At 40.6% G+C, this 24,617-nt stretch overlaps 4 protein-coding genes and 1 long non-coding RNA gene across 9 annotated transcripts; 2 read left to right on the top strand and 3 right to left on the bottom strand.

The window, feature by feature from the left end:
• The first annotated feature begins 355 nt into the window (after positions 1 to 355).
• On the top strand, positions 356 to 4,540 carry LOC133745563 (aminoaldehyde dehydrogenase 2, peroxisomal). Its single transcript, XM_062173653.1, has 15 exons — positions 356 to 606; positions 917 to 1,059; positions 1,151 to 1,231; positions 1,305 to 1,453; positions 1,704 to 1,796; positions 1,888 to 2,011; positions 2,107 to 2,172; positions 2,273 to 2,339; positions 2,483 to 2,559; positions 2,855 to 2,968; positions 3,195 to 3,272; positions 3,354 to 3,505; positions 3,668 to 3,728; positions 3,832 to 3,938; positions 4,110 to 4,540. Exons 1-15 carry the CDS (start codon positions 498 to 500, stop codon positions 4,198 to 4,200), a joined length of 1,512 nt encoding a protein of 503 aa, XP_062029637.1. The 5' UTR covers positions 356 to 497; the 3' UTR covers positions 4,201 to 4,540.
• Positions 4,541 to 6,229: 1,689 nt separating this feature from the next.
• On the top strand, positions 6,230 to 10,230 carry LOC133742675 (uncharacterized). Its single transcript, XM_062170356.1, has 15 exons — positions 6,230 to 6,657; positions 6,996 to 7,093; positions 7,176 to 7,276; positions 7,380 to 7,458; positions 7,689 to 7,749; positions 7,856 to 7,902; positions 8,005 to 8,097; positions 8,221 to 8,311; positions 8,506 to 8,554; positions 8,982 to 9,098; positions 9,190 to 9,337; positions 9,444 to 9,536; positions 9,623 to 9,691; positions 9,798 to 9,840; positions 9,955 to 10,230. The coding sequence occupies exons 1-15, from the start codon at positions 6,600 to 6,602 to the stop codon at positions 10,053 to 10,055; spliced, it is 1,248 nt and encodes a 415-aa protein (XP_062026340.1). The 5' UTR covers positions 6,230 to 6,599; the 3' UTR covers positions 10,056 to 10,230.
• A 241-nt stretch (positions 10,231 to 10,471) lies between these two features.
• LOC133742672 (E2F transcription factor-like E2FE) lies at positions 10,472 to 13,663 on the bottom strand. 4 transcript variants are annotated; one of them, XM_062170352.1, is made up of 12 exons: positions 13,376 to 13,663; positions 13,239 to 13,306; positions 13,079 to 13,131; positions 12,913 to 12,990; positions 12,738 to 12,803; positions 12,524 to 12,632; positions 12,319 to 12,386; positions 12,146 to 12,218; positions 11,984 to 12,048; positions 11,486 to 11,876; positions 11,115 to 11,212; positions 10,472 to 10,852 (listed from the first exon to the last, which is right to left on the bottom strand). In XM_062170352.1, exons 1-12 carry the CDS (start codon positions 13,489 to 13,491, stop codon positions 10,847 to 10,849), a joined length of 1,191 nt encoding a protein of 396 aa, XP_062026336.1. In that variant the 5' UTR covers positions 13,492 to 13,663; the 3' UTR covers positions 10,472 to 10,846. The 4 variants fall into 4 exon arrangements, with proteins under 4 accessions (XP_062026336.1, XP_062026337.1, XP_062026338.1 ...); XM_062170353.1 differs by having other exon boundaries at positions 11,984 to 12,045; XM_062170354.1 differs by lacking the exon at positions 11,115 to 11,212.
• Positions 13,664 to 14,262: 599 nt separating this feature from the next.
• On the bottom strand, positions 14,263 to 17,002 carry LOC133742671 (pentatricopeptide repeat-containing protein At1g74900, mitochondrial). The gene has a single exon (XM_062170351.1). The coding sequence runs from the start codon at positions 16,910 to 16,912 to the stop codon at positions 15,467 to 15,469; it is 1,446 nt and encodes a 481-aa protein (XP_062026335.1). The 5' UTR covers positions 16,913 to 17,002; the 3' UTR covers positions 14,263 to 15,466.
• A 674-nt stretch (positions 17,003 to 17,676) lies between these two features.
• On the bottom strand, positions 17,677 to 19,896 carry LOC133742674 (uncharacterized). 2 transcript variants are annotated; one of them, XR_009862668.1, is made up of 5 exons: positions 19,550 to 19,896; positions 19,324 to 19,467; positions 19,188 to 19,245; positions 18,540 to 18,606; positions 17,677 to 17,961 (listed from the first exon to the last, which is right to left on the bottom strand). It is a non-coding gene; the product is annotated as an uncharacterized LOC133742674 (long non-coding RNA). The 2 variants fall into 2 exon arrangements; XR_009862667.1 differs by lacking the exon at positions 18,540 to 18,606 and having other exon boundaries at positions 19,550 to 19,889.
• Between the last annotated feature and the right edge of the window lie 4,721 nt (positions 19,897 to 24,617).

The raw sequence follows: 24,617 nt of genomic DNA, 5'->3' as shown, positions 1-24,617 counted from the left end.
CCTATGCATGACGATCCAAACTGCATATCTACATCAATACTTCGGCATTAGGAAATTCAATTTCGCTTCTAGTATCATTTTTTTTTCTTTTTTTTTTTGTGGTGAATTTCGCTTTTTTTTTTTTTGATTGTTCAATCACACGGTGTCCTCAAAGGCTTCCTAGGCCCAGAGACTAATCCGTGCTCGGGGATCTTGTCAAAAATAAGCGTCAGCGGGATTCGAACCCGGGTATGAGGGTTCCACACCTGGAGGCTCTTACCAACACGACCACCTGTGGTGGTTGGTGAATTTCGCTTTTAGTATCGCTTCTAGTATCATTTCGTCAAGTGATAAAGAAACGGGTAGACGAATAAAATATTATCTTAATTGGGCTGAGAAAGCAAAATTACACGCATGTAAATCATCTTTTATGGAAAAACTTGCACTATCATATCTCAGCTGAAACCGACCACAATCAGAGTTGAACTAACAGTCACAGAGAGAGAGAGAGAGTGAAAATGGCGATCCAAATTCCGAGCCGGCAACTCTTCATCGGCGGCGAGTGGAGGGAACCAGTTCTCAAGAAACGCATCCCTATCATCAACCCAGCCACCGAACAAGCCATCGGTAATCTCTCTCTCTCTCTATTCATTCAAATCTTTCGTGCTTTGCTGCTAGCGCAGTTTCTTTACTTCGTTTCTCGTCGCTTTTGATTGGCGACGAAATCGACGAGCAAGAATCAGAAGGAGAGCGAATTACAGTTTTGATTGAGTTGGATCAGATTTTTTTTTTTCTCATTTTCCTAGGGTTTAGGAAGGTTTTGTTTTCAGCTTGAGGTGTTATTACTGTTCCTAACTTGATGTGAATTGCAATGGTGGATTTGTGATGATCGGAGTGAAATCTGATGGGTGAGTTTGTTGTGGAACTGTTGTGCCAGGGGATATTCCGGCAGCTACTGCTGAAGATGTGGAGATTGCGGTGGAGGCGGCTCGGAAAGCCCTTGCCAGGAACAAGGGGAAAGATTGGGCTTCGGCACCGGGGGCGGTTCGTGCTAAGTATTTGCGAGCCATTGCTGCTAAGGTAGTGTCTCTGACCATTTGGCTGTGATCTGGTTTTGTTCTTTGCCGCGGTTGTATATAATTTTAGCTCAAGACTTGTTGTTTTCGTGTAGATAACAGAGAGGAAATCTGAGCTAGCGAAACTTGAAGCAAGTGATTGTGGAAAACCACTGGATGAAGCCGTATGGGACATGGTATGTAGTGACTCTCTGGTTGAGCTTTTGTTTATTGTGCATAGTTTCTTATGCGTTGGCATGTGCAATGCAGGAAGATGTGGCCGGGTGTTTTGAGTACTATGCGGACCTTGCTGAAGGTTTGGATAAACAGCAAAACCTTTCTATTTCACTTCCCATGGAAACGTTTAAATCTCATGTTCTGAAGGAGCCCATCGGGGTTGTTGCGTTGATTACTCCATGGTACTTGCTGCTTCTTTTTATTAAACGATTATGCACTACTTGTTTCTTGCTTGAAGCCTGTAACCTGTTTGTAAAAAGTAATCAATCATCTGTAAAACTAAATTGTGGGTTTCCAATGGTCCTAGAAAGGTTGGTTGGCGAGGGTAATTTTTGGGTATATGGGGTTTTATCTTGTAGATGGTCTTTCGGTGCTACTATGGAGAATCTTCGTGATTTATATGTTAATGAAGTGCTTCTTTTTTATGTTAAGGAACTACCCTTTATTAATGGCTACATGGAAGGTAGCTCCTGCCTTGGCTGCTGGGTGTGCTGCAATACTGAAGCCGTCTGAGCTGGCATCGGTGTATGTCCTCCTTTGGTTTATATGTACTTAGTTCAGTTCTTATGTTTATTATTCTATTGTATGTTTATCATCATTTAACAATTAATTCCAGAACTTGTTTGGAGCTAGCTGAGGTGTGTAGAGAGATTGGTCTTCCTCCTGGTGTCCTCAATATTCTGACTGGGCTGGGCCATGAAGCTGGCGCTCCTTTGGCATCTCACCCCCATGTTGATAAGGTTCAACTCCAGCTTTTATATATCCTGCAAATTTTGTTGTTTCTTTGAGTTGTCAGCTACCACGCTGTAGTAGCTTATAAACTTGTATTCAACAGATTGCATTTACTGGAAGTACTCTCACAGGGAGCAAGGTTATGTCAGCAGCGGCTCAACAGGTCAAGGTATGCTAGCTCTATAATTCAGCAGTTAGTCATTTTTATTTGTGTCTTTCATTCTGTTCATTTGATCTTCATATACTTTCTCCTATGCCATTTGTGGTAGCCTGTTTCTTTGGAGCTTGGAGGGAAAAGCCCAATTGTTGTTTTTGACGATGTTGATATTGAGAAAGGTTAGTACCTGTTGAAGCTATTTTTAAATTACTATACTTGTTTCTTGGTTAAATAAGTAACTTCCCGTAGAAACTAGTTAAACACATGGAATCTACACTTCTGGTACTGTATGATAAGTTGTTTACTCTTATGATACAATCAGCTGCTGAATGGACGGCCTTTGGCGTCTTTTGGACAAACGGTCAGATTTGCAGTGCAACATCCCGTCTTATAGTGCATGTAAGTATGATAGAAAGATTCTACATCACTTATACAATTCCCTTCTGAATTGCTTCTCTTAGAACTGAACAGATATTGCTTATCAATTCAACAACTCTAGATCATGGTGGTTATTGGTATTTTCTGTGCCATAAACAACATCAATGTGTACGAGTGTGCTACTTCCTGAGCGTAATTGAAAGTGAAAACAAACCTAGTTAATAGAAGTTCTTACCATATTGCCATCTTAAACAAGCTTCTCTACTTAATTTTTAATTCTCTCTACTTAATTTTTAATTCCTTGTACTTATTTCAGGAAAGCATCGCTGCAAAATTCTTAGACAGACTTGTCGAATGGTGCAAAAACATCAAGATTTCAGATCCTATGGAAGAAGGTTGCAGGCTTGGCCCTGTTGTTTCTGAAGGGCAGGTACATATTTCTGCATTTTTTTTTTCTTTCTATTTCGAGAGAGGGTTTTCAATCAACAGGTCCATCAGAACATCTTAGACTATGGAGAAGCACTAGAATACAATCAATACCTTGTCTTTTCGATAGATCCTCACTATACATCTAATATTTACCTTTTGTGTATAAATTTTTTGATCAGTCATAACTCATAAATGATTGAAGCATCTAATATTTGCTTCATATTCAGTATCAGAAAATATTGAAGATCATCTCAACAGCTAAGAGTGAAGGCGCAAAAGTTTTGTCTGGTGGGGTTCGTCCTGAGGTATAACCTCTGCCCTTATCAAGAACATTTTGCTTTATGATTTGTAGCTAACATGTGATTTATTTTACAAATGGATGGCAGCATCTAAAGAAAGGATTTTACATTGAACCAACCATCATAACCGATGTCACAAACTCCATGCAAATTTGGAGAGAAGAAGTTTTCGGACCTGTTCTTTGTGTCAAAACATTCAGTTCAGAAGAAGAAGCTATTGAATTAGCAAATGACACCCAGTGAGTTGACTCTTATTTTTCCTCGTTAATTATGGGAAATTTGTTTTGGCCGGTTTTGTTTTTGTTATTATTTTTTCTTCTGGGTCCACTTTCCTCTTCTAGTTTTGTGATTGCATCTGGGAATTCTCCTTTCTAAGTTCTAATGGTTTTAATATTTAACAGATTTGGCTTGGGTGCTGCTGTCATATCGAATGATTTAGAAAGGTGTGAGCGCGTTGCTAAGGTGAGACCTCTCTTTGTACTTCTAGTTTCAATGAGTCTTCCTTCCCCAATATTCATAAAACAGCATTGTAATTATGGATTGCGTTCTCTGTTCTGTTTTGCAGGCCTTTCAGGCAGGAGTTGTCTGGATCAATTGTTCACAACCATGCTTCACTCAGGCTCCTTGGGGAGGCAACAAACGTAGTGGTTTCGGGCGTGAATTAGGGACATGGTATGGCTTTATCTGAATTTTTCTATAAGGACTGCCCGATTTATCCTACTTGAATTTAGTATAAAGACTGATGAACATAACCATACTATTGAATATACTGATCACCAGACTACCTCCCATGATTACTGTGAATGAACTGCTGATGGTGATTATATCTTCTCTTTTCAACAGGGGACTTGATAATTACATGACCGTGAAGCAGGTTACTCAATATATATCTGATGAACCTTGGGGTTGGTACAAGTCGCCTTCAAAACTGTGATAGTTTCCTACAAAGGAACCGGGTAAACTGCAAGCTTGCTGATATCTATGAAATAAGGGGTTAATTGTACTAAATTGGATGCAAGAAGTTTCTGAAATAACTAGTGAAAGCTTTATAACCGTGGATTCACATGTTTTGAATTCAGAGGTACATTGAGGGTAATAGTGATATATTAGCTGCGTTGCAGTGACAGTGTCAGTCACTTGTGGGCTAGTACAACTTGTATGTGAAAGGATTACAATAAGTTCTGTAGGCTGGATCTAAAGTTGGAAGGTGGAACATATACAAAACTAACCCAAGTCTTGGGTGGTTCTTAATCAACATGTTATTGCTTTTCCGTTGTTGCTTGTGTCTCAAGGGAGAAAGATTGAGGGTTAAAACTTCATATTGGTTTAGAGTAGACTACAATCTTTCTCAAAGTTTAAACTTCTGCTATCAGAAAGGGTAGGGCATTATTATAGACTGAAGCCCCATTCTTGGTGACCACCTTAATTAATTGAAAGGGTAGGGGCATTATTATAAAATGAAGCACTACCTAACGTTTTCTGATCTAGCTGACTTATTTTCCTGGCCAAATCAGTCCAGCCAGCTCATCAGCTAAATCTTATCTCATGTGCTCATTTCAGACGTGTCTACATCTCAAGAGTCTCTGCAATTGCATTTTACAATTAAATACTTGCCAATTTTATCTTTTCCGGCCACAGATAATGTATTTTTCACTACATGGAGATTTGATTTAGTAGGTTATCCACCCTCAATCTACCATTCCATATGAGATAATACTTGGCTAACTATATAAGAGGACACGTGTCCAATAATCAGCTAAAAGTGTTTGACAAGAGTGTGAAGAAGATTTCACAGCAATAAACTACGAGTATTATCCTTGTTAAATGGATATGTTTCCTCTTGTTATTGGCTTGGTTAACCATAGCTGGTTAGCCAAGTATAACTGATGTAGGACGAGAATGGACCCAGTTTAGCCGAAAAACCATAAAAGTAAAAAAGCGGTGTAGAATCAAGAAGAGTGATTGGAAAATAGGTAACTCACGCGTAATCAGATTACTAGCCGCTGGAATATTCAAGAAGATTTGGTTTTGGACTTTTCGGGTTTCTCGTGCGAAAAGTCAGGTTTTGATTTTGAATCAGATTTGACTAACTTTTGGCCAGAATGTCCGTTTGAAACGCATGATACCTTTCCAGAATGGGAACGATGAGATATTCAAGACTCACTTTAGTGAGCCCTATCAGATTTAGGCCAAAATGTATCGTCTTAATTATCCGATTCGTGATTTATATTTTTAGGTTAGTTTTACATTCTTTTTATTTTAGATTTTCTAGTTTATTTTGGATTTGTTTTGTTTTAATCCATGGGCTTTAGAGTTTCATTGTTAGTCGCCTTAGGGTTTCTTTTCCCATATATAAGCAACCTTAAACGGCTGCAGAACGATCTTTTATCAAATTATCAATCAAAATTGAGAGTTTTCTCTTTTATCTCTGGTGGACTCCAGAATCTTTTATTTTAGGTTTATTGCTGGTAAACCTAGGTTACACGCTTCCCGCGTCAATTACCCTTCCACACCACTTTGGTTTCAGATTATTGCTCTTCACGTAGCACCTCGTACAAAAAGATCCAACATTTGCTCTACCATTTGAATATGCAACATGACTTGAGACAATTTTTCTGTTTACATGCCTATTCACGTTTTTAATGTGCGGATCAATCGGTCACGAAATATATAAGAACGATTTAATCTAACTTAACTTTTCCTTTTTTTATCGAAATTTTTAACAAAGTCAATCTCCCAAGAACCAAAAGATCAAATTTTTTTAACTGATTTTAAAGTGCAAACAGTTTTTACTTTGGATTGAAATCAAAACGAAGACTTACACCCAAAAAAAAAAAAATTAAAACGAAGAGAAAAGGATAAGCAGAAAAAACATTTTACTGGGTCCCCAATGATCTGAGCCAAATCCATAGCTGTGGGCTTCACATTCCAATGGTCCCACACCGCTCCTTCCCTTGTGCCCCAAAAAGCAATGAGAAGCCAAAACGGAAACTTCCTTGGCAGTGGCGCAGTGCTTATCAGCAGCGAGGAGTGGTGATGTTTCTACCATTTCGGCATATACTGTATCAACCCGTATATTCACCGACACCCACTTTTTACTGGAACCAGATTTCACTTTCAGACACTACCCTTTATCCCCCTCTCACTTTCTGTGTTAAAAAGTACAAATCTTTCTGTGCAAAACAGTACCTTTCTTGTTCCCTAGTGTTACCCATAAAGTTATGCATTTGGGTTCTCTCAGTTCATTAAGGTTGTTGAAGGTTCTGGTTTTGTAGCAGACAAGGGGTTGTTGTTGTTGTTGGCTTTGGGATCTGGATTTGTGTTAAGAGCCAGATGGGGAGCTCGGAGGAGAAAGTTGTTGCTGTGATCATGGTGGGTGGGCCCACTAAAGGTATGGAAGTGTTGAGTTACTTTGATAATTGGATCCAATAATGAACGATACCCTTTTCTTTTCTATGGATTTTGAGTATTATGCTCTGAATTCCTGTTGCAAAGTTTGGTACTTTGTTGCTTCAACAATGAGATCGCTTGCTTGTTGCTGTAAATTTGAAAAGCTATAACTGGAAATGGTTAATTTCATTGTTCAAACCATGAATGAAGAACTATGGCATTTGTATTACAATTTTGTAACTTGGTTCACAGTGATCCAATTGTGTAACTGAATCATAAAGTGACCTATTATGCATTTCTTATTATATAAGGAGTTTCACTTGAAATGAAATTCTACAGGCACTAGATTCCGGCCACTGTCATTGAATATTCCGAAGCCACTTTTTCCTTTAGCGGGACAACCAATGGTTCATCATCCAATTTCTGCTTGTAAAAAGGTATATTCTTGAAGTTATAGTTGTCATTTATGTGTTATTGTGTCCTCAGTAGTTCAATACTGTATGTTTCTTTGTATTACAGATTCCTAACCTGGGGCAAATCTTTCTCATTGGTTTCTATGAGGAGCGTGAGTTATCATTATATGTATCCGCAATCTCTAATGAGCTTAAGGTCCCCGTTAGGTAAGTTATTGCTCTTTTCTTTTGTAGTTATTAGTTTCTAATAGATATCGAAATGTTGAACTGGCTAGTGACTTTTAGTTTACTGATCATTCGTTTTGTTTAGATATTTGAGGGAAGACAGGCCACATGGTTCAGCTGGTGGACTTTATAACTTCAGAGATCTGATCATGGAAGACAGCCCGGTTATTACCTTTTCCCTACTACTTCCTGTTTGGGTTAATTGATTGAGTGTTGTGTATTTCTTTCTTGTTTCCTTCTATTTTACTTTTTCAAATCTCTCGTTTTGCTTTTTCTTCTCTGTATTTGTGCATATTTGTTACGCACTTGGATATTTTGATGACATGCTTACCCAATATTTATGGCAATGTTTTGTAAAGGAAAATGCTGATTTGGCTCTTACTTTTGCATGCAGTCGCACATTTTCTTGCTGAACTGTGATGTTTGCTGCAGTTTTCCGCTTCCAGAAATGCTTGGTAACTATTTAATGAGCTGCTGATGTTTGTGAAGCGTTAACTTCATAACTTGTTCATTTTGTGGCTTGCAGAAAGTTAATTGATACCTTTTCATTTCTATCTGCAGAGGCTCACAGAAAATATGGTGGGATGGGAACGATCCTGGTAATCAAGGTTAGTCAACGGATGCACAAATAGAATTCTGGCTAAGTTAAATCTTCTGTTTTTATATACCAAAATTTCTCCTTGTTAGGTTATCTTCTTTTTTCTGTATAGGTTTCTGCTGAGTCAGCAAGTCAGTTTGGGGAACTTGTAGCTGATCCAGTCACCAATGAACTGCTGCATTACACAGAGAAGCCTGAGACTTTTGTATGTTTGAGATCGGGTTTTCACTTGAGCTTAGTGCCTCAGTGAACTTGAATTAAGATTTCTTTCCTGCATGCCTCTTGTTTTTCTGTTTTATCCTCCTTGTGATGTTGTTATTTTATTCAGGTCAGTGACCGGATAAATTGTGGTGTCTACATATTCACACCGGATATTTTTAATGCCATAGAGGGTGTTTCCTCTCAGCGGAAGGACGGAGGTCAGTGATACATTCTCCATGCATAGGCTATCCTATTCTATTCATGTGCTGCAACATAAGATTTGCAATGCACCGGTTTATATCTAGTTTTCAACTTTCCAAATTAACCAGAAAAGCTGATTGATATGAAAGTTAAGTCAACAAAAACTTGGTCTCTTTATCCTGCTGACATGTGAACTCTCTATCATTTGCAGCTGACTTAAGACGTCTATCCAGTTTTGAAGCCCTGCACTCCGCAACAAGGTTTCTAATTACTCTAGTATAAAAGGACCTCTGTACTATAATAAATATATATAGAAACTGTTACAGGGTATCGTGAGGCATCTACTTGTTAGAGCCTGTTTGGTTTCTCTGTCCCCGAATAGTTTGTGGTCATTCAAACAGAAACAGTGAAAACCTTCAGCCAAATGAGCTTTTAGAACTGTTGTAAGAAAAGCGTTTTGTAAAAGAGAAAAAACAAGGTCTTGTTTTTTTTTTTTTTTTCCTTTCTCCCTTTTATGGGGAAAGTTGTGGGGTTGGGATGAGACATCTTTCCGGGTTGACACCTTGATTTGTGAATGTTAATATCCTGCCTGACATTATCATACCTACCTCCATAGTTTCAATGGCTGTTAGCCTATTATGAAGTTATTGTTGGTAAACCTTAGCTGATACAAAGTTCCTTTTACAGGAGTGCATCCACACATTTTGTAAGGTTGGATCAAGATATCCTATCCCCTTTTGCAGGAAAGAAGCAGTTATATACATATGAAACCATGGACTTCTGGGAACAGATTAAAACTCCTGGGTTAGATTTGCCTCTCAAGTGTTTATTTGCTTTAATAACATTTTCCCTCATTGATCTGAATAATATGGTAAATATTTTGGTTTCACTGCAGAATGTCCTTGAAATGTTCTGGGTTGTATCTTTCACAATTCAGAGTCACCAGTCCCCATCTGTTGGTAAGTGGGGATGGTACAAAGAGTGCCAGTATTTCTGGTGATGTTTACATCCATCCATCAGCAAAAGTACACCCAAGTGCTAAAGTATGCACACTGAACCTAGCATTAGCATTGGTCTTGAACTCTTGATCAGTTTTTACTGTATGGTTCTAGTAACGTATTAACAATCTCCTGATATCTGGTCCCACAGATTGGCCCTAATGTCTCAATATCTGCAAATGCTCGTATAGGAGCTGGTGTGAGGCTCATAAGTTGTATCATACTTGACAATGTCGAAATTAAGGTATACAGCTGAACTAAAGGTCGGGAGCACAACTCAAACTCAATTTGTTAACCTTATGTTAACAAATTTATAATGTTTTCTGTCAGGAAAATGCAGTTGTTATGCATGCAATTATTGGATGGAAATCTTCTATTGGGAAATGGTCTCGTATCCAGGCAAGGCCAAAAATTCCATTGCTATTTATGTTGATTAAGATAACATGTATATGCCTACGATTGTTGCAATTGGTTTTCTTAGTTTTGTTTGCTACTATGATTTCAGGCTAGTGGGAATTACAATTCTAAGCTCGGGATCACAATCCTTGGTACCAGTTGTTCTTGTTTTTGTTTATACATCATCCTTCTTTTTTACTCTTTCCTTTGTTTTGAAATCACATAATACACACTATCTGATCTGAATACTATTTTTAATAATCCAGGTGAAGATGTGACAGTTGAAGATGAAGTCGTGGTTATCAACAGCATTGTCCTCCCCCATAAGACACTCAATCTGAGTGTTCAGGAGGAAATAATTCTGTGATACAAGGGTGGCCACCCAACTTTACTTCACAATTTCTCGCACTATGATACAACTTTGATTGCTCTTTAGTGTCATGACTGGTAATTCAAATAGTTCACTGTTCATTTGTAAATTGAAGTCTTACTAATAAAAGATTAATATAAGTTAGTATTTTATATTTAAATTTATAAAGTTACTTTGAATGAGTTCCAATCCCAACCGTTAGCAAACCCTAAAAAAGTTGTGGGAACCCAAATTTGGCGTCGAGAATTAAGTGGAAGTCATTTGTTAGCACTTGACTCCTAATTTCATTATGCCAAACCCCAGGCCAGCCGCTCTGAACCTAATAAGAACACTAATCCTGTTGGCCAAACAAGAACCAGCTTACTGCAATAAGGAGTTAATCAAGCCTAATGCATATTCTCGTTTCCAGAAAGTTAACAATTGTAGACTCGAGAAAGGAGCAAATAAGCCTGCCATATCTATACAACATTCACTTCAACCTAATCATCTAGAACTAGCAATCAGTTGCATAAACCAAGAAAAGAATCTGTATTGAATGCCGATAAACAGGGTCACAAAATGTTAAAAAGTATCCTGAGGATTGCCATTCTAAAATGGAGCATGGAGAAATGCATCCAACAGGGCGATCCCTTCTTTGCCGAGTCAACATCGAGAGTTGAACAGAAGCAATTTCCTCAATCAATTTGGGAATGTAACGAAAATGGAGAAACATCAAGTTTCGATTGGCTTCTCAACAACTTCAGAGTACCATGACTTCCATGCTTCCATGTAATGAGAAAACAGCTCCTTCAAAGCTGCAAGATTGATCACACAAAACCGTTGAATTAGTAATTTGCATCAAAATGTGTGGAAATACGTTGTAATATTGTATTTAAATTGGGATTTCTGTCACTTTTAGGGGGTTGGGTTATTTCACTCCTATACACCACCCACTGGGATTTTCTTGTTGGCTAGCTTTATCTCCATTACTGGGTTTGGACAGCCTATAAATAATTCCTACTGCAACCTAATGGAGGATACTTGAATCTTAAATCGATTTACAAATCAAAACCTAACTTCCTCTTGTTCTTGATCTTCTTCTATCCCATACTCTCCTGTTCTGTTTATTTCTCTTTCCTCCTCTCTTCTCTTTCTCCCACTACTTCCTCCTGCTCCTACATCAAAAAGGGTCCAAGGCTGATGATAATACACAGATCATTTAAGAGAAAAATGGAGCTCTCAAGAGAAAAGATGGGGCCCTCATTCATCTCTCTATACAATAAACTAAAATCGAGGCCTTTGTTGGTTTCCTGAAGTGAATATAACCTAAAAAGTAATTTATTAGCTGCAATGAGTACCTGACTTGTGATAGATGGTAAACACAGCACCATTTACTACCCAAAATATAAAAAAATCAGTGAACATCAGGCTGAAGCATAAGATGATACCTTGATTCTGATACTGGGGACGGTAAGTAGACGACAAATTGTCCCAGTCAACCTTCTTCATGTTGAAATTCCCAGCTCTGGCAATAGTAACTGGAGCAAAAGGGCCAAACTGGTAGCTCTTTGTATTTTCTTTTGAGTCCTCTAAATTGTTCCTATCAACCTTACGTACTATGCTCTCACGTTGCCGTACTGTACTCTCATGTTGCTTTTGTTTCTGAGCTTCCAATTTCCCAGCAGTAGAAGATTCTACCTTGCCCCTCTTACAACTGACGTTTGTGATGTCTGTTCCAAAGGCTCTTTTTCTAGACTCGTCTGAAGCTGAACTTGCAGCATCTTTTCCTCTTAATCCCAACCATTTATATGCAGGCTTCCTTGTATCTGCTGTGTGGGTCTACATATTTTTGAAGGGGCACAATTTAGCTTGGCAGTATATTATACTAGCTGTTTAAGAGATGATGAATTCTAAAATTTCTTTATCACAAGTTCTACAAGTTTTACCTTTTCAATAAGATTCATGGAGGACAAAACATTTGCAATATCATAAATCCGCCTTACTTTAGCTGCTTCATCAAGTAGAAAAAACCAAAGAGTTTCAGCTCCTTTTTAAGTAATATGTCACAAAGATTCAAGAGTAAACAAAAGCAAGTATAGATTTCTTACTTCTCATTACAGATGCATTGTGTGCATCCCCAAGTAATAACCTTGCAGCTTCGTCAAGGGAGATGGATTCTACCTACGAGTTCATAACTCACAATCAAAGATCATAAAAAATGACATAGCAAACCGATGATGGTTTTATCAAATGAGCAAGTTACAATAAGCATTGCACTTACAGTGGAGCAGACGAAGAGCTTCACAAAATTCTGTGTAAGTAGTGCCAGAGACTTTTCCCTTCTATTATCTGCAAAAGTTTACCAAAACAAAGATGTCACAACATTAGCTTCATATACCAAAAAGTTAGACCAAAAATAAAAGCCAACTTAACACCGTATGAATGACCCATCAAACTACATGTGGTAATCCAAAACAAAGATTTACCATTTTTTGAGTTTGCTGAAGATTTGGGATTGACACTGAGGTTCTCATTCTGACTCCCAGTTGCAGGACCACTCTCATCACCTTCCTCATCATCTGAACCCTGTGAACACTGCAAAAGAAAGAAACAACAATATCTTGATTACCAGAATCAAAAACCAAATTTCCAAAAAATAAAACCAAATTTCACAATTAAAAGAACAATCCTTTCACTTACTTTAGGATCATCATTGCCCTGGAGATTGCCATGGAAAGTATTGAAGTTCTCTTTCAGACCCTCTTCCTATTACACCACCAAACCCAAAATCAATTCCACATTTCCCAGAAAATTTATAACCAAAAATTAACAGACCAGATCTGAATCTTAGATAAACTGTAAAAAAAGCAAATACCTTTAGCTCCTGTAAAGCAATAGGGATTGCCCCAAACCCTTTCCAAGTATACTGGTTCTTTGCCTTTCGCGAAAGAACCTATAAAATCAAATCACCCAAAGTCAAAAACCCTCAATTTGGGTCAAAATTAAAAACCCTCCCCAAATTTCGAAACGAAAAAACTGACCCCAACGCTCTCAAGCACATTAACGATATCGTAGATCCGCCGCCTCTCCACACCTGCACACAAATTCGCACAACAAATCAGATCCCCAAAACCCGAAACTCCTCAAACGGGAAATGATGACGTCAGAGATTAAAGAAATATATATAATAATAATAATAACCTAATCTTGCAGCGGCGTCGTCTAGGCCGACGGAGGTGACGCCTTCGCGATCGTACAGCGCAATGAAACTGCAATTCACGGAAATGTCAGGGCCACAAACAACAAATCAGACAGATTGAGGAGAGAAAGGGCTGTACTTGGAGCACAAGAGGCCGAGAGACTTCTGCTTCCGGCTATAGGCGTGGTGCCTGGAAGCTGTCTCCGGTTGCGGCGGCGGCGGCGGAGGAGGAGGTGGAGGTTCGGCGGACTCCATGGTTGAGGATAAATGGAGGGAAGGGAAGTGAAGGACTGAGATTAATAGAGGACCGTTAAGGCGGGATTTGAAAAATGAGGGAGGGTTTGGTTTTGGGTATGGGTTTTAGGGATCTGAAAGAAGAAGAAGACGCGAAGAGAGAGATGGTTTTTGGGTTTGAAAGTTTGAAAGAGCGGGAAAAATCTAAGCTTTTTTTTTTTTTTTGGACTTTGGATTTTTATTGATTTGGGTTGGAGCCAAATTTTTTTGCCGGGCTCTGTTTTTGCCTCCCGCTTTTTAGTTTCCAATTATTTGGGCCGGGATACCTAACAGAAATTTTCTCTTTTTAGTAATTTTTTTTTAGAGTTGTTTTCTTCTGTTTTGGCAATATTTGTTTCTAGTTCTAACCATTTGTGACTTACCTAAAACCTTTAGGCGAGCCGTACAAACCAAAATTCTTCCCCATCTTTTTCTATTTTTCAACTTCCAAACAAAATGAGAAGTAATGTAACGAACGTATTAGGAAATCAGATCTCTAGAAGCAAGGACGTAACCTTCTTACACAAAAAAAATTAAATTAAATTAAAAACATTTAAATTTAAATCAAAATAATGATCTTTCATTCAAAATTAGGTCAAAATTGAATGTTCTTATTTTCTTACTAAAATTTTTCCTCTCTCAAATGATGAATTTTAAGTACTTCTCAAACTGAATTGGTTTTACGGTTTTCCAAAGTCGGAAAACAAGAAAATTCATTGAAAAAATGTGTTGTCCACAATTTTTAGATGAATGTTGTAAAGAAAATAATGCATTAATGTGGCATATTCGTTCAAGATCAACATTTCATAATCCCATCTCTAATTTTTGTGATAGCATTGTTTCCACCAAAAACCAAATTACTGATGTAAATTCATCGCATCGTCTTTTTCATGCTCCTTTCCATAATCTATCTGTGGATGACCTTGTTGTTTCATCAAGAATCTGGGTAGCGGACACAATCTTTATATCAAATATGTCGAATCAACTTCATTGTAAGCATACACTTGATTCACAAAGTTCTGCTATGTCTATTCACAAAGGTCAAGGAACCAGCTACTATAAAAACGCCAGAATATATTTGCAGTAGAGAAATTAAGGAATAAATGATGAAATTGATCCCCTAACATTATTTCCAAGCTTCAATCTAACTAGTGTATGCCACTTGAAATTTGTAAACAGTAGATATGCACTGAAGTTTGAATGATCTGCTTTACTTCAGAAATGTGGTACTGACAGTATGATCTTTTAAAGTGAAGTACGATAATCAGTCTCGCTGGCTTGTCAGTTCAATGAGTGACAATTTCAGCTTCACAAATCACGACCAATACAACTCCAACCAACCTGGTAAAAGTGCATCCGAACGATGAGTAGATAAATTCCCCCAATTTACCTCCCTCAACACTGCCCTGTAAGTTGTTGGCACATTCCAGTTTGAGACCAGCTACAACAAACAAGCTACAGCCTCAATTGCTGAATTCAGGATGCGATGGTGGACGAGTCCAGCACAAAAGAAACTCCAGAAGCATCACATACGATAACACCACTCTGTGAAAAAGGTTCAAACATCCTGAGCCTCATCACAATCAATACCTTGTTCTGACAGTTAACAGGATGGAACAAGCTTATGTTGAACATTGAAATCATGAACACTGCAGACAATCACGTCTTCTTCTTTTTCTTTTTTGTTTTACTAAGCCAATGACAATCATGACCTGTTCCCCATATTAAGTGACTCCACACATGGTACATCCCAAAACGCTGAAAGGTGATCATCATACTTGGGTGGCACATAACTATCTTGTTCAATACTAGTTTACAAATATAGCCAGCTCATTCTAAAAACTCTAATGAGACAGCAGAGAAGAGAATGTTGCAGATAAGATCGAGCGTGAAGCTTCAATAGGAATGGGAAATCCCTTTGGGGCAGTAATGGGGTCTTTATGAATTCTGACATAGTTTATAATTTCACCTGACGAGGAAGACGGCCACATTTGCTCTGCAATCTCAGAATCTCTTTTGCAAAACCTTGATTACCAGTTAACAAAAGCCCATCCAGAACCCGATTAAAGGTGTACTTGCGGGGCAAAAATCCTCTATCAACCATCTCAATCAGCAACTTCCCTGCCACTAACAAATCTTCAGGTTTCTTCCTCACAAACATGGCACTAATCAACACATTGTATGTATCCAAATTAGGCAAGCACTCTCCCCTACCCATCTTCTCAAACACATCCAACGCCTTATCAATCTCCCCATCATCACAAAAGTACCGAATCACAACATTATACGTCTGAACATTCGGCCCACACTCATCACCCTTCATCCTCCCCATCAACTCCATCCCCCTCTCCATATCACCAGCATGACACAGCCCTCTAATCAACACATTATACGTCGTCACATTAGGCACATAACCCTTACTCACCATCTCCTCAAAAACCACCACCGCATTCTCCACGCTATCCTTCTTACACAAAACCTGAATCAACGCATTGTAGGTCGCAACCGAAGGCAGCACCCCCTCCTCAACCATCCCATCGAAAATCCTCCTCGCCTTGTTAACCTCCCCGACAACACCAAACCCATGAACCAGAGTAGTATAAGTAACAACATCAATCTCACACTTCCTCTTCTTCATCTCCAAAAAAAACTCCCACGCCTCCTTAACCTGCCCAGCTCTAAGATACCCTTTAAGCATCACATTATAAGTAACCAAACTCGGCTCGATTCCCCTCTCCACCATCTCCCTCAAAACCTCTAATGCCTTAGGAGTCCTCTTAATCAAACACCACCCATTAACAATCACATTATAACTAACACAATCAGCTCTAAATCTTCCCCTAAACACCTTAAACAAATTGTGAGCCTTTTCAACTCGCTTAGCTTTACAGAGCACATCAAGAACAGTATTGAAAGAATTCAAATCCTGAGGGCACCCATGTTCATGCATAGAGAGAAAAACTTTGACAGCTCTATCGGGTTTGCCGGCGGCGACGTACCTCTCGGCGATGATGGCGAAGGTTCTCGGACCCGGGCCGACCCGGCGGGCGCGCATTCGGGCGACGAAGGCCCAGAGGGACTTGTAGTCGCGTAAACGGCCGGCGATGTCGACGGCGTGGTCGTAGGAGGAGGAGGAGTGGGTGTAGGTGGGGTGGCGGTCGAGGGTTTTGAAGAAGAGGAGGGCTTTGGGGCCATGGTTCCAGAGGCGCTTGAGGGTTTTGTTGACGGAGTCTGGGGTCCAGTGGATGTTCGGGTCGTGGAGGATCCGGGGGAGGGATTGCGGGTCGGATTTGAGAATAAGGGTGGCAAAGGCGGCGTCTTGAGGCGGTGGTGGTGAGGTGGTTAGGTTGTGATGTAGTGGAATTGAGAAACTGGGTTCTGGGTTTTTCAGTGATGGGAGCATTTTCTGGGGTTGAAACCGTTGCTGGTGGTGGTTACATTTTCATTTTTTCCCCCTCCTTATATTTTCTGTTCGGTCACGGAGAACTTTCTGAGTCGATAATTTAGGAGCATGTTTAATGTGACTTTGGAGAATTTTTGTAGCATTTTAGCAAAGATGAACTAGTCGAGGAGTTAATGTTATGTTATTCGATTATTGTTTTAGTGCATGACATCTTAAGGTAAGGGAATGATACACCTTTCCGGCTCATCTCTCAAATACCTTATAGAGCTGAAATCATTTCATTTACGTGCACTTTGTATGTGCCCCTAAACTTCTAATTTAATGGCATGAGTCTCATTGTTCTCTTCAATTTGATTGATTGTAACTAACCCTTCACTGCTCCATCAATTTCTTCATATTTTGTTGCCCATTTAAATTAGTTTTTTGCCTTCAAACATGCAAGAAAAACACAATTTACTTAACCAAGGCTAAAAATTGATCTTAAATTGACTTGCATTGTCATCAATCTATGAAGAAATTAACGAATTTGGCTATAGTTAATCATATTAGAGAGTATAAAGGCACTTTTAAATGCTGAGAAGAAGGAGGAGTGTTTGCTTATGTAACGCCCCGGAAGGATCACGTTACAGCGCCGCAAGCCTCTGAACACGAGCCTGCAGCTTGTGCTACAAACCCATGCCACAAAAGCTTGCAAGGCCTTTTAGAAATGTGGTGAGAAGAACGTTTACAATTGAGGTTGAGAGTACAATTTGGAAGCGTAAAGATTTTACAACAAAAGAGTACTTTATTTACATTCCACAATGTCACGAGTCCAAGGTTCGGGTTTCAAGTTCACGCAAAGTAACACACACCAAAAGATAGGCAGGCGGATAATAACAAATTTACAAGGTTCCCACAACAAAACAAAGTCACATTCACAATTCCAAAAGAAGGGAGACTAATCAACACCTGCCAGACCAACAGTCAAGTCCAAAAGAAGCTATTCACAACTTGACGATGCCAACACCCAAGTGTCTAAGCCTGGTCCTCAGCTGGCTCCTGCTCAGTTCCTGGAGGGAAAGTAGGGGTGAGCATCACATACGTTCATCGCCCAGTAGAGGAGCTCAACCCCACTAGGTTTTATAAATAGCATGCAGTAAAGGATTTTCACGAACTTAGAAATGCGCAAAACATAGACATAGCATAAAGAAAATCATAAAGTACACGACTCGTAGACGGGATCCCAATAGCTTACAAACCAGATGACCGGTCCCATAGACCAACTACACGGCCTTACCTTAATTAGAATGTTTACCAGGTAAGCGTAGCGAGAGCGTCCACTACCTAGCTACACACACGTACCGGGCCCGTCATTACGATCGGAAATACCCGGACGACCGGCGTAACTAACCCTCCGGAGGTTTTGGGGATCGAACCCAAGGAAGTCAGAGCCACCCTTCGCTCTCAAGTCATCTAACTTACTTGACCGTATAGCACGGCCCCGACACGTTAATAGTTATTCCCGTGCCGATAAAATAAAATAAAATAAAATAGAAATAAAACATACCGAAACCGTGCATAAGTCATGCAACACTTAAAACGAATATGTAAAGAAAACTCTAGCGAGGCGTAGGTGAGTTCCCCCTACCTGGAATCCGTGCTTAGACAATCTCCGAGCTATCACCGTCGTTGGTTAAGCTTCGGTCACTGGAATCCTAAACCCGACAATTCTAAGTTAGTAACTTCCTTAGAACAAATAATTTATCCTTCACCTATATACCAATTTCGACCAATCCTAAATCACGTAAATAATCCCAGTGAACAACTAACTTCCATAAGACAAAATAACTCCATGTTTCCTTGCTGTTAACACCCCATTTAAACAAGTATATATATATCACGACAAGTGATTAAGTGCTCTCAGTACTTTGTAGCAGTAAACAAGACCAAAACTTCACTTGTATATGCCTGGCATGTTCCCAGACCAAACCAAGCCTTTATTTAAAATCTAGTTTCTGCCAAGTACTCAAATATACACAACTATCACGCCTATCACTTTAGCTCTCACAATAGCACAATTACCTATATATATATATATACAAATAGATGTGCCAGCCGCCCACAAGTTAATTAATCCAAAGTCAGAAGGTATTTCTTAACAAGAAACAAACAACCAAGTTGACCAAGATATCAACCAACGTTCCAGACAACAAAGAGCTCAATTGTAACCAAACTTGGATTGTTATTCTTACAAACAATCATCGCAAATAATATATGGTGATGGATTCTAGCTCACCTGCCCGAAACACCTTTGTGAAGCAAGCTCCCCGTCTATCACTACTCCAACATCCAACCTGCCGAGTACCAGACTTCTACTTTAATTACAATTACACCCAGCTAAGAATTTAATCCAATCCAAGAATGCTTCTTACCTCAATTCGATCAATACCCAGTCAAAGAGCCTTCACCCAAAATCCTTCTTCTTCGATTTATGTACTGCACAATTCCACCCTTCAGCTGACAAAGACTTTCGATTAACTCCAGCTCCAAACTTCTACTTTTCCCCAATTCCAAACCTTGATTTAAGAAGAACTATCAATTTCTCAACCTTATAATCAAATCGAAATTACTAGAACACCAAGGATGGGTTGGGATTACCTTAGGAGTGAACTGACCTCAGTCTAAATTCCAAAGCCCAAGCTTCTACACTCGGCAACAGAAGAAGATGGGGACTTCAGTGGCTTCTAACCCGTTGCCATGGTTGGTTTCTCCATTCTTGGCAAGGTTGGGTAAGATAGCTGGTTGAGTTTTGGGTGGATGTAGATGAGAGTAGTGAGTGTAATCTGTGGTTTCTGAGAACTAAAGGAGTATGGTCTGAGTGCGGGTGACGGAGAAGTCGAGAGTTATAGGTGGAGAATGTCATCTGAAGTGGTGAACGTTGTCTGCAGGAAGGGTAGACGCGTGTGACATCCCAATACTAACGTGTTTCATTCTCAGTTACACACCTCAAGTAGCTCATGCACTCTAAGCGGGCTATTGTTCTAATTAAACTCCCTTACCAGGTTTAACGATGTGGGCTGACCCAACTCTTCTATAGGCCCAATTTGTAATAGATTACTAAAGCCCAACGAGAATCATTAATTCCGAGCGAAATCGGAAAATTCCTACCTCATCGGAACTAGCTCAATTCCCAACTCTCGGAATTAAAATCCGAAACCAACCTTATGAAAAACCGAAATTAATAAATAGAATTACAGGGGCTCACAGCTTAAACGCTGGAATGAGTCTTCTCAGGGGATGGCTGACCTGGGTACTGGAGCAAGGTTTGGTTTGCTGCCCAGGAAGAAAACTGGGTGGGTTATGACGGCACCGGATCTCCCAGTTTCAGGGCTCATTCGAACGAGAGAAGAGAGGGATGCTATTGAGGAGGTGCCCGGAATCGGCGAGGGTGGAACAATGGAGGTGGATAGGGTGGAATCCCAGGAGGAGGAGGCCAGTGTGGGACCGAGGAAAAAACAACGAACACGGCAAGACGGCGACCAGTCTCCGCCGTTGGGAACTGTGACAGGTGGCACGAGCTGTTTACGGGATGTCCCGATCCAATTGGTGCCGGATTTCGGGCATGCTTTAATGGGGGAGGTAATCGTGGGGAACTGTTTTGGAAAGGGGAAGGATTCACTCGCCCAGTCCGATCCGAAGTCCATGCAATCTCCTCAGTTTGGCGAAGATTCTGGAAGATTTATAAAAGATGTGGGGCGGGATTCTCTGGCTTCTGATTGTGTGGACTTTTTGAATAGTTTTGGGCCTGGAGGAGGTAGTCAGTCAGCTGGGCCAAAAGGGGAGCCTTTGGGTCGTGGAAAGAAGGCAGAGTCTACTAGCCCAATCTCATATACAATTAGTAAGGGACAGATAGAGGACCCCAAGCGGACGAAGGGGCAGAAAGATGGACAAGGTGAGGTGAGTAGTTTCAAAAGGACTGGCAGGGCATATATGCGGCAGGGCAAGGGTGCAAGAACTGGCTATACAGTTCGCAAGTTGATTGTGAGTTCTGTTTCACCAAAGAAGAGCTGTGGGCGTGCTCCAGAACGTCTATCCGTGATGGGTCCGGGTTCGACCCATCACGAGCCATGAATGCGTTGTGCTGGAACTGCCAAGGGCTCGGGAACCCTTGGACAGTGAATGGGCTAAAAGGGTTGGTAACCCTAAACGTTCCCGATGTTATTTTTCTTTCAGAAACGAAGTGTGTGGCTAACGAGATGACTCGAATCAAGGTGCAGCTGGGTTTTCAAAATGCTTTTGTGGTACCTTGCAAGATGGTTAGACATCCGAATGGCAGAGTGTCGAGAGTGGGAGGTTTGTGTTTATTGTGGAAGGATGGATTGGCTGTGAATCTCAGCACCTATTCTGACAATCATATAGATGTGTTGATTGGTGATATTAGTGATCGACGTAGATGGAGATTTACGGGTATTTATGGTTTCTCTAAGGTCGAACAACATCACTTGACCTGGGAGTTAATTCGCAAGTTAGGCCATAACAATTGCAGGCCTTGGTTGATTGGAGGTGATTTTAATGAAGTACTGCGAGCTTGTGAGAAGGAAGGAGGTCCGCCTCGATGCCCTAGGCAAATGGAGGCGTTTAGCAGGTGCGTGGCTGACTGTGGCTTACGGGATTTACAGTTCACGGGGCCTTGTTTCACATGGAGGGGAAAACGTAGTGGACACGAAATTAAGGTGAGGCTTGACCGGTTTTTTGCTACCACCGAGTGGTCGGCGTTGTTTCCGGCATCTCGGGTTATTCATTTAAAACCCTCAAAGTCGGACCATCTACCGATTTTCCTGGAGGTTCGAACGACGAGGCCGAGGAGGAGAAGGAAACACAAGCGATTTCGCTTCGAAGACTATTGGCTACAAGATGAGGAGTGTGCTGTTGTGGTTAAGAGTGGCTGGGAAGGAGTGGGTGGATTGGAACCTTTCCAGTCGGTCTGCATGAAAATTTCAAATACGAGGAAGGTGTTGGTAGCCTGGAGTAAACAGAAGTTTGGTCATTTGAAGGATGAGATAGAAAACACTCGAACAAAGCTCTCGGTGTTCTATGATAGGTCCTTGTCAGCTAGACCGGAGGAGGAGCGAATGCATCTTGAAGCTAGATTGAATGAACTATTGTTGTTGGAACATGAGTACTGGAGGCAGCGGTCTCGGGTCATGTGGTTGACCGAGGGCGACCTCAACACGAGGTTTTTCCATCAACGTGCAAGTAATCGTAAAAGACGGAATGAGATTAAGGGTCTTTTTGATTCGGAGGGAGTCTGGCGTACCAAAGACTCTGACCTGGAACAGATTGTGGTTCAATACTTTGGTGACTTGTTCACTACCAGTAATCCTACTAATATGGATTTGTTCACTAATCTTTTCTCTCAGGTTGTTACAAGTGCGATGAATGCGGAACTGACTAGAGATTTCGAGGAGAGTGAAGTCCTCACTGCGTTGAAACAAATGCACCCAATGAAATCTCCAGGCCCCGACGGTTTCTCCCCTGTGTTTTATCAACGTTATTGGAACCTAGTGGGTAAGGACGTTACTGCAGCTATTAGGGCTTTTATGGGTTCCCATGATCTGCTTCGTCAAGTCAACAACACCTCAGTCACATTAATCCCTAAAGTGAAGGAACTGGAGCACATGAGCCAACTCCGCCCTATTAGCTTGTGTAATGTAATCTACAAACTGGGTTCCAAGGTCCTGGCTAATCGTCTCAAGCCTCTCTTGCAAGATATCATTGCACCGAACCAGAGTGCATTTGTGCCTGGTCGTCAAATCTCTGACAACTCTTTGCTTGCATTTGAGTTATCTCACTTTCTCAAGAGACGGAGTGGTGGGGCTCAAGGTTTTGGGGCTTTGAAGTTAGACATGAGTAAAGCCTATGATCGGGTTGAATGGAGATTCATTGAAGCTGTAATGACTAGTATGGGTTTCGATCAGGTTTGGATACAATGGATAATGGGTTGTGTGACAACGGTGACTTACTCTTTTATTCTCAATGGTGAGCCACGGGGTCAACTTGTTCCATCTAGAGGATTGAGACAAGGAGACTCTATCTCTCCTTATCTATTCCTGTTATGTTCGGAAGGGTTATCAAGGATGTTGACAAAGGCAGAAGAGAGTGATCAATTGCATGGAGTCAAAATTGCGTCAGATGCTCCTTCTATAAACCACCTGTTTTTTGCGGATGATTCTTTCATCTTCATGAAGGCAGAGGATGAGGAGTGTGGGAGGCTGAAGGATATTTTGAAATGTTATGAAGATGCATCTGGGCAACAAGTTAACTTCCAGAAGAGTAAGATTTCTTTTTCGAAGAATGTCAGTATGATTGTTCAAGAAGAGCTTGCAGCTATGTTCGGGGTAGAAAGGGTTGACAAGCATGATAAATACCTTGGTCTCCCAACTGAAGTTAGCTACTCAAAGACGGAAGCTTTTCAATATATTATGGAGAAGACTAGAAATAAGATGAAAAGCTGGAAGGACAAGACGTTGAGTATGGCAGGTAAGGAGGTTATGATCAAATCGGTGGTTCAATCTGTTCCTACCTATGTGATGAGTTGTTTTGAGTTGCCAAAACACCTTTGCCAAGAGATGCACCGTTGTATGGCAGAATTTTGGTGGGGTGACTCGGACAACGGAAGGAAGATTCATTGGATTGTATGGGATAAGATGTGTGTACCCAAGGAGGAAGGGGGGTTGGGTTTTAGAAATATGGAGTTATTTAACCAAGCTCTACTCGCAAAACAGGGATGGAGAATTTTGAGGTGTCCTGACTCTCTTCTTGCAAGGACCTTGAGAGCTAAGTATTTTCCCAATTCTGATTTCTTGCATGCTTGTGTCAACCCGGGTGATTCGTATACTTGGCGTAGTCTGATGAAGGGGAAGGATCTTCTTGTGAAGGGGGTTCGATATCAAGTGGGTTCGGGGGAGGCAATTAACGTATGGTTTGATCCTTGGATACCAAGACCTTATACTTTCAAGCCCTTTTCTGCGGTGATGGAGGGGTTGGAAGATATGAGGGTTGCTGATCTGATTGATCCGGAGACGAGGGATTGGATGGTGGACTGGTTAGAGGAGCTTTTCTTCCCTGAAGAAGTTGAGCTGATTACTAAAATCCCTCTTAGCTTGAGGAATCCAGCTGACAGATTCATATGGCACTATGACAAGCATGGACTATATAATGTGAAGAGTGGCTATCATGTTGCTCGTTGCATGAGCACTATGTCATCTCAAGGGTCTTCTTCTCATGCAAGTGGAGATAGCAGTTTGTGGAAAACAATATGGGCTGCAAAAGTCCAACCTAAGGTACGTAACTTCATATGGAGACTAGTCAAAGGTGTGGTACCTACTAAAGCATAAAAGAGTCCACTTGGGTGATCATCTTTGTGTGTTTTGTCGGCATGAGAATGAGCACAGTTTACATGTTTTTAAGGAATGCAATGTTATTGCATGTTTTTGGCTTTATAGCCCACTGGGGTTGCGTGCCAGAAACCATGCAACGACGTCCTTGAAGGAATGGGTTGTTGATATGATAGGCTTGCTCTCTAAGCCACAAGTGGACGTCTTCTTTATGCTACTTTGGTCTTTATGGTCTGAAAGAAATAAATTAGTATGGGATGGTGGTCAATTCAACCCCATGCATACAGTGACCTGGTCTATGCATTTGTTACATGAGTATCAGCGGTTCC

This window comes from Rosa rugosa, chromosome 4 (genome assembly GCF_958449725.1).
Source record: "Rosa rugosa chromosome 4, drRosRugo1.1, whole genome shotgun sequence".
Taxonomy (NCBI): domain Eukaryota; kingdom Viridiplantae; phylum Streptophyta; class Magnoliopsida; order Rosales; family Rosaceae; genus Rosa; species Rosa rugosa.
The sequence above is the reverse complement of the archived record's forward strand: the minus strand, read 5'-3'. Positions and strand labels throughout refer to the sequence as shown.

Bases quoted from the DNA above. Each gene is read 5' to 3' on its own strand.
- LOC133745563 (XM_062173653.1), top strand. From the start codon at position 498: ATGGCGATCCAAATTCCGAGCCGGCAACTCTTCATCGGCGGCGAGTGG. The intron at 1,232-1,304 runs GTATGTAGTGAC...TGTGCAATGCAG, and splicing joins ATGAAGCCGTATGGGACATG to GAAGATGTGGCCGGGTGTTT. The intron at 3,939-4,109 runs GTATGGCTTTAT...TCTTTTCAACAG, and splicing joins GGGCGTGAATTAGGGACATG to GGGACTTGATAATTACATGA.
- LOC133742675 (XM_062170356.1), top strand. From the start codon at position 6,600: ATGGGGAGCTCGGAGGAGAAAGTTGTTGCTGTGATCATGGTGGGTGGG. The intron at 7,277-7,379 runs GTAAGTTATTGC...CGTTTTGTTTAG, and splicing joins GAGCTTAAGGTCCCCGTTAG to ATATTTGAGGGAAGACAGGC. The intron at 7,459-7,688 runs GTTATTACCTTT...TTTTGCATGCAG, and splicing joins TGATCATGGAAGACAGCCCG to TCGCACATTTTCTTGCTGAA.
- LOC133742672 (XM_062170352.1), bottom strand. From the start codon at position 13,491: ATGGAGTCCGCCGAACCTCCACCTCCTCCTCCGCCGCCGCCGCCGCAA. The intron at 13,307-13,375 runs GTACAGCCCTTT...CGTGAATTGCAG, and splicing joins CTCGGCCTCTTGTGCTCCAA to TTTCATTGCGCTGTACGATC. The intron at 12,804-12,912 runs GTATTTGCTTTT...GTGGTGTAATAG, and splicing joins TTGCTTTACAGGAGCTAAAG to GAAGAGGGTCTGAAAGAGAA.
- LOC133742671 (XM_062170351.1), bottom strand. From the start codon at position 16,912: ATGCTCCCATCACTGAAAAACCCAGAACCCAGTTTCTCAATTCCACTA.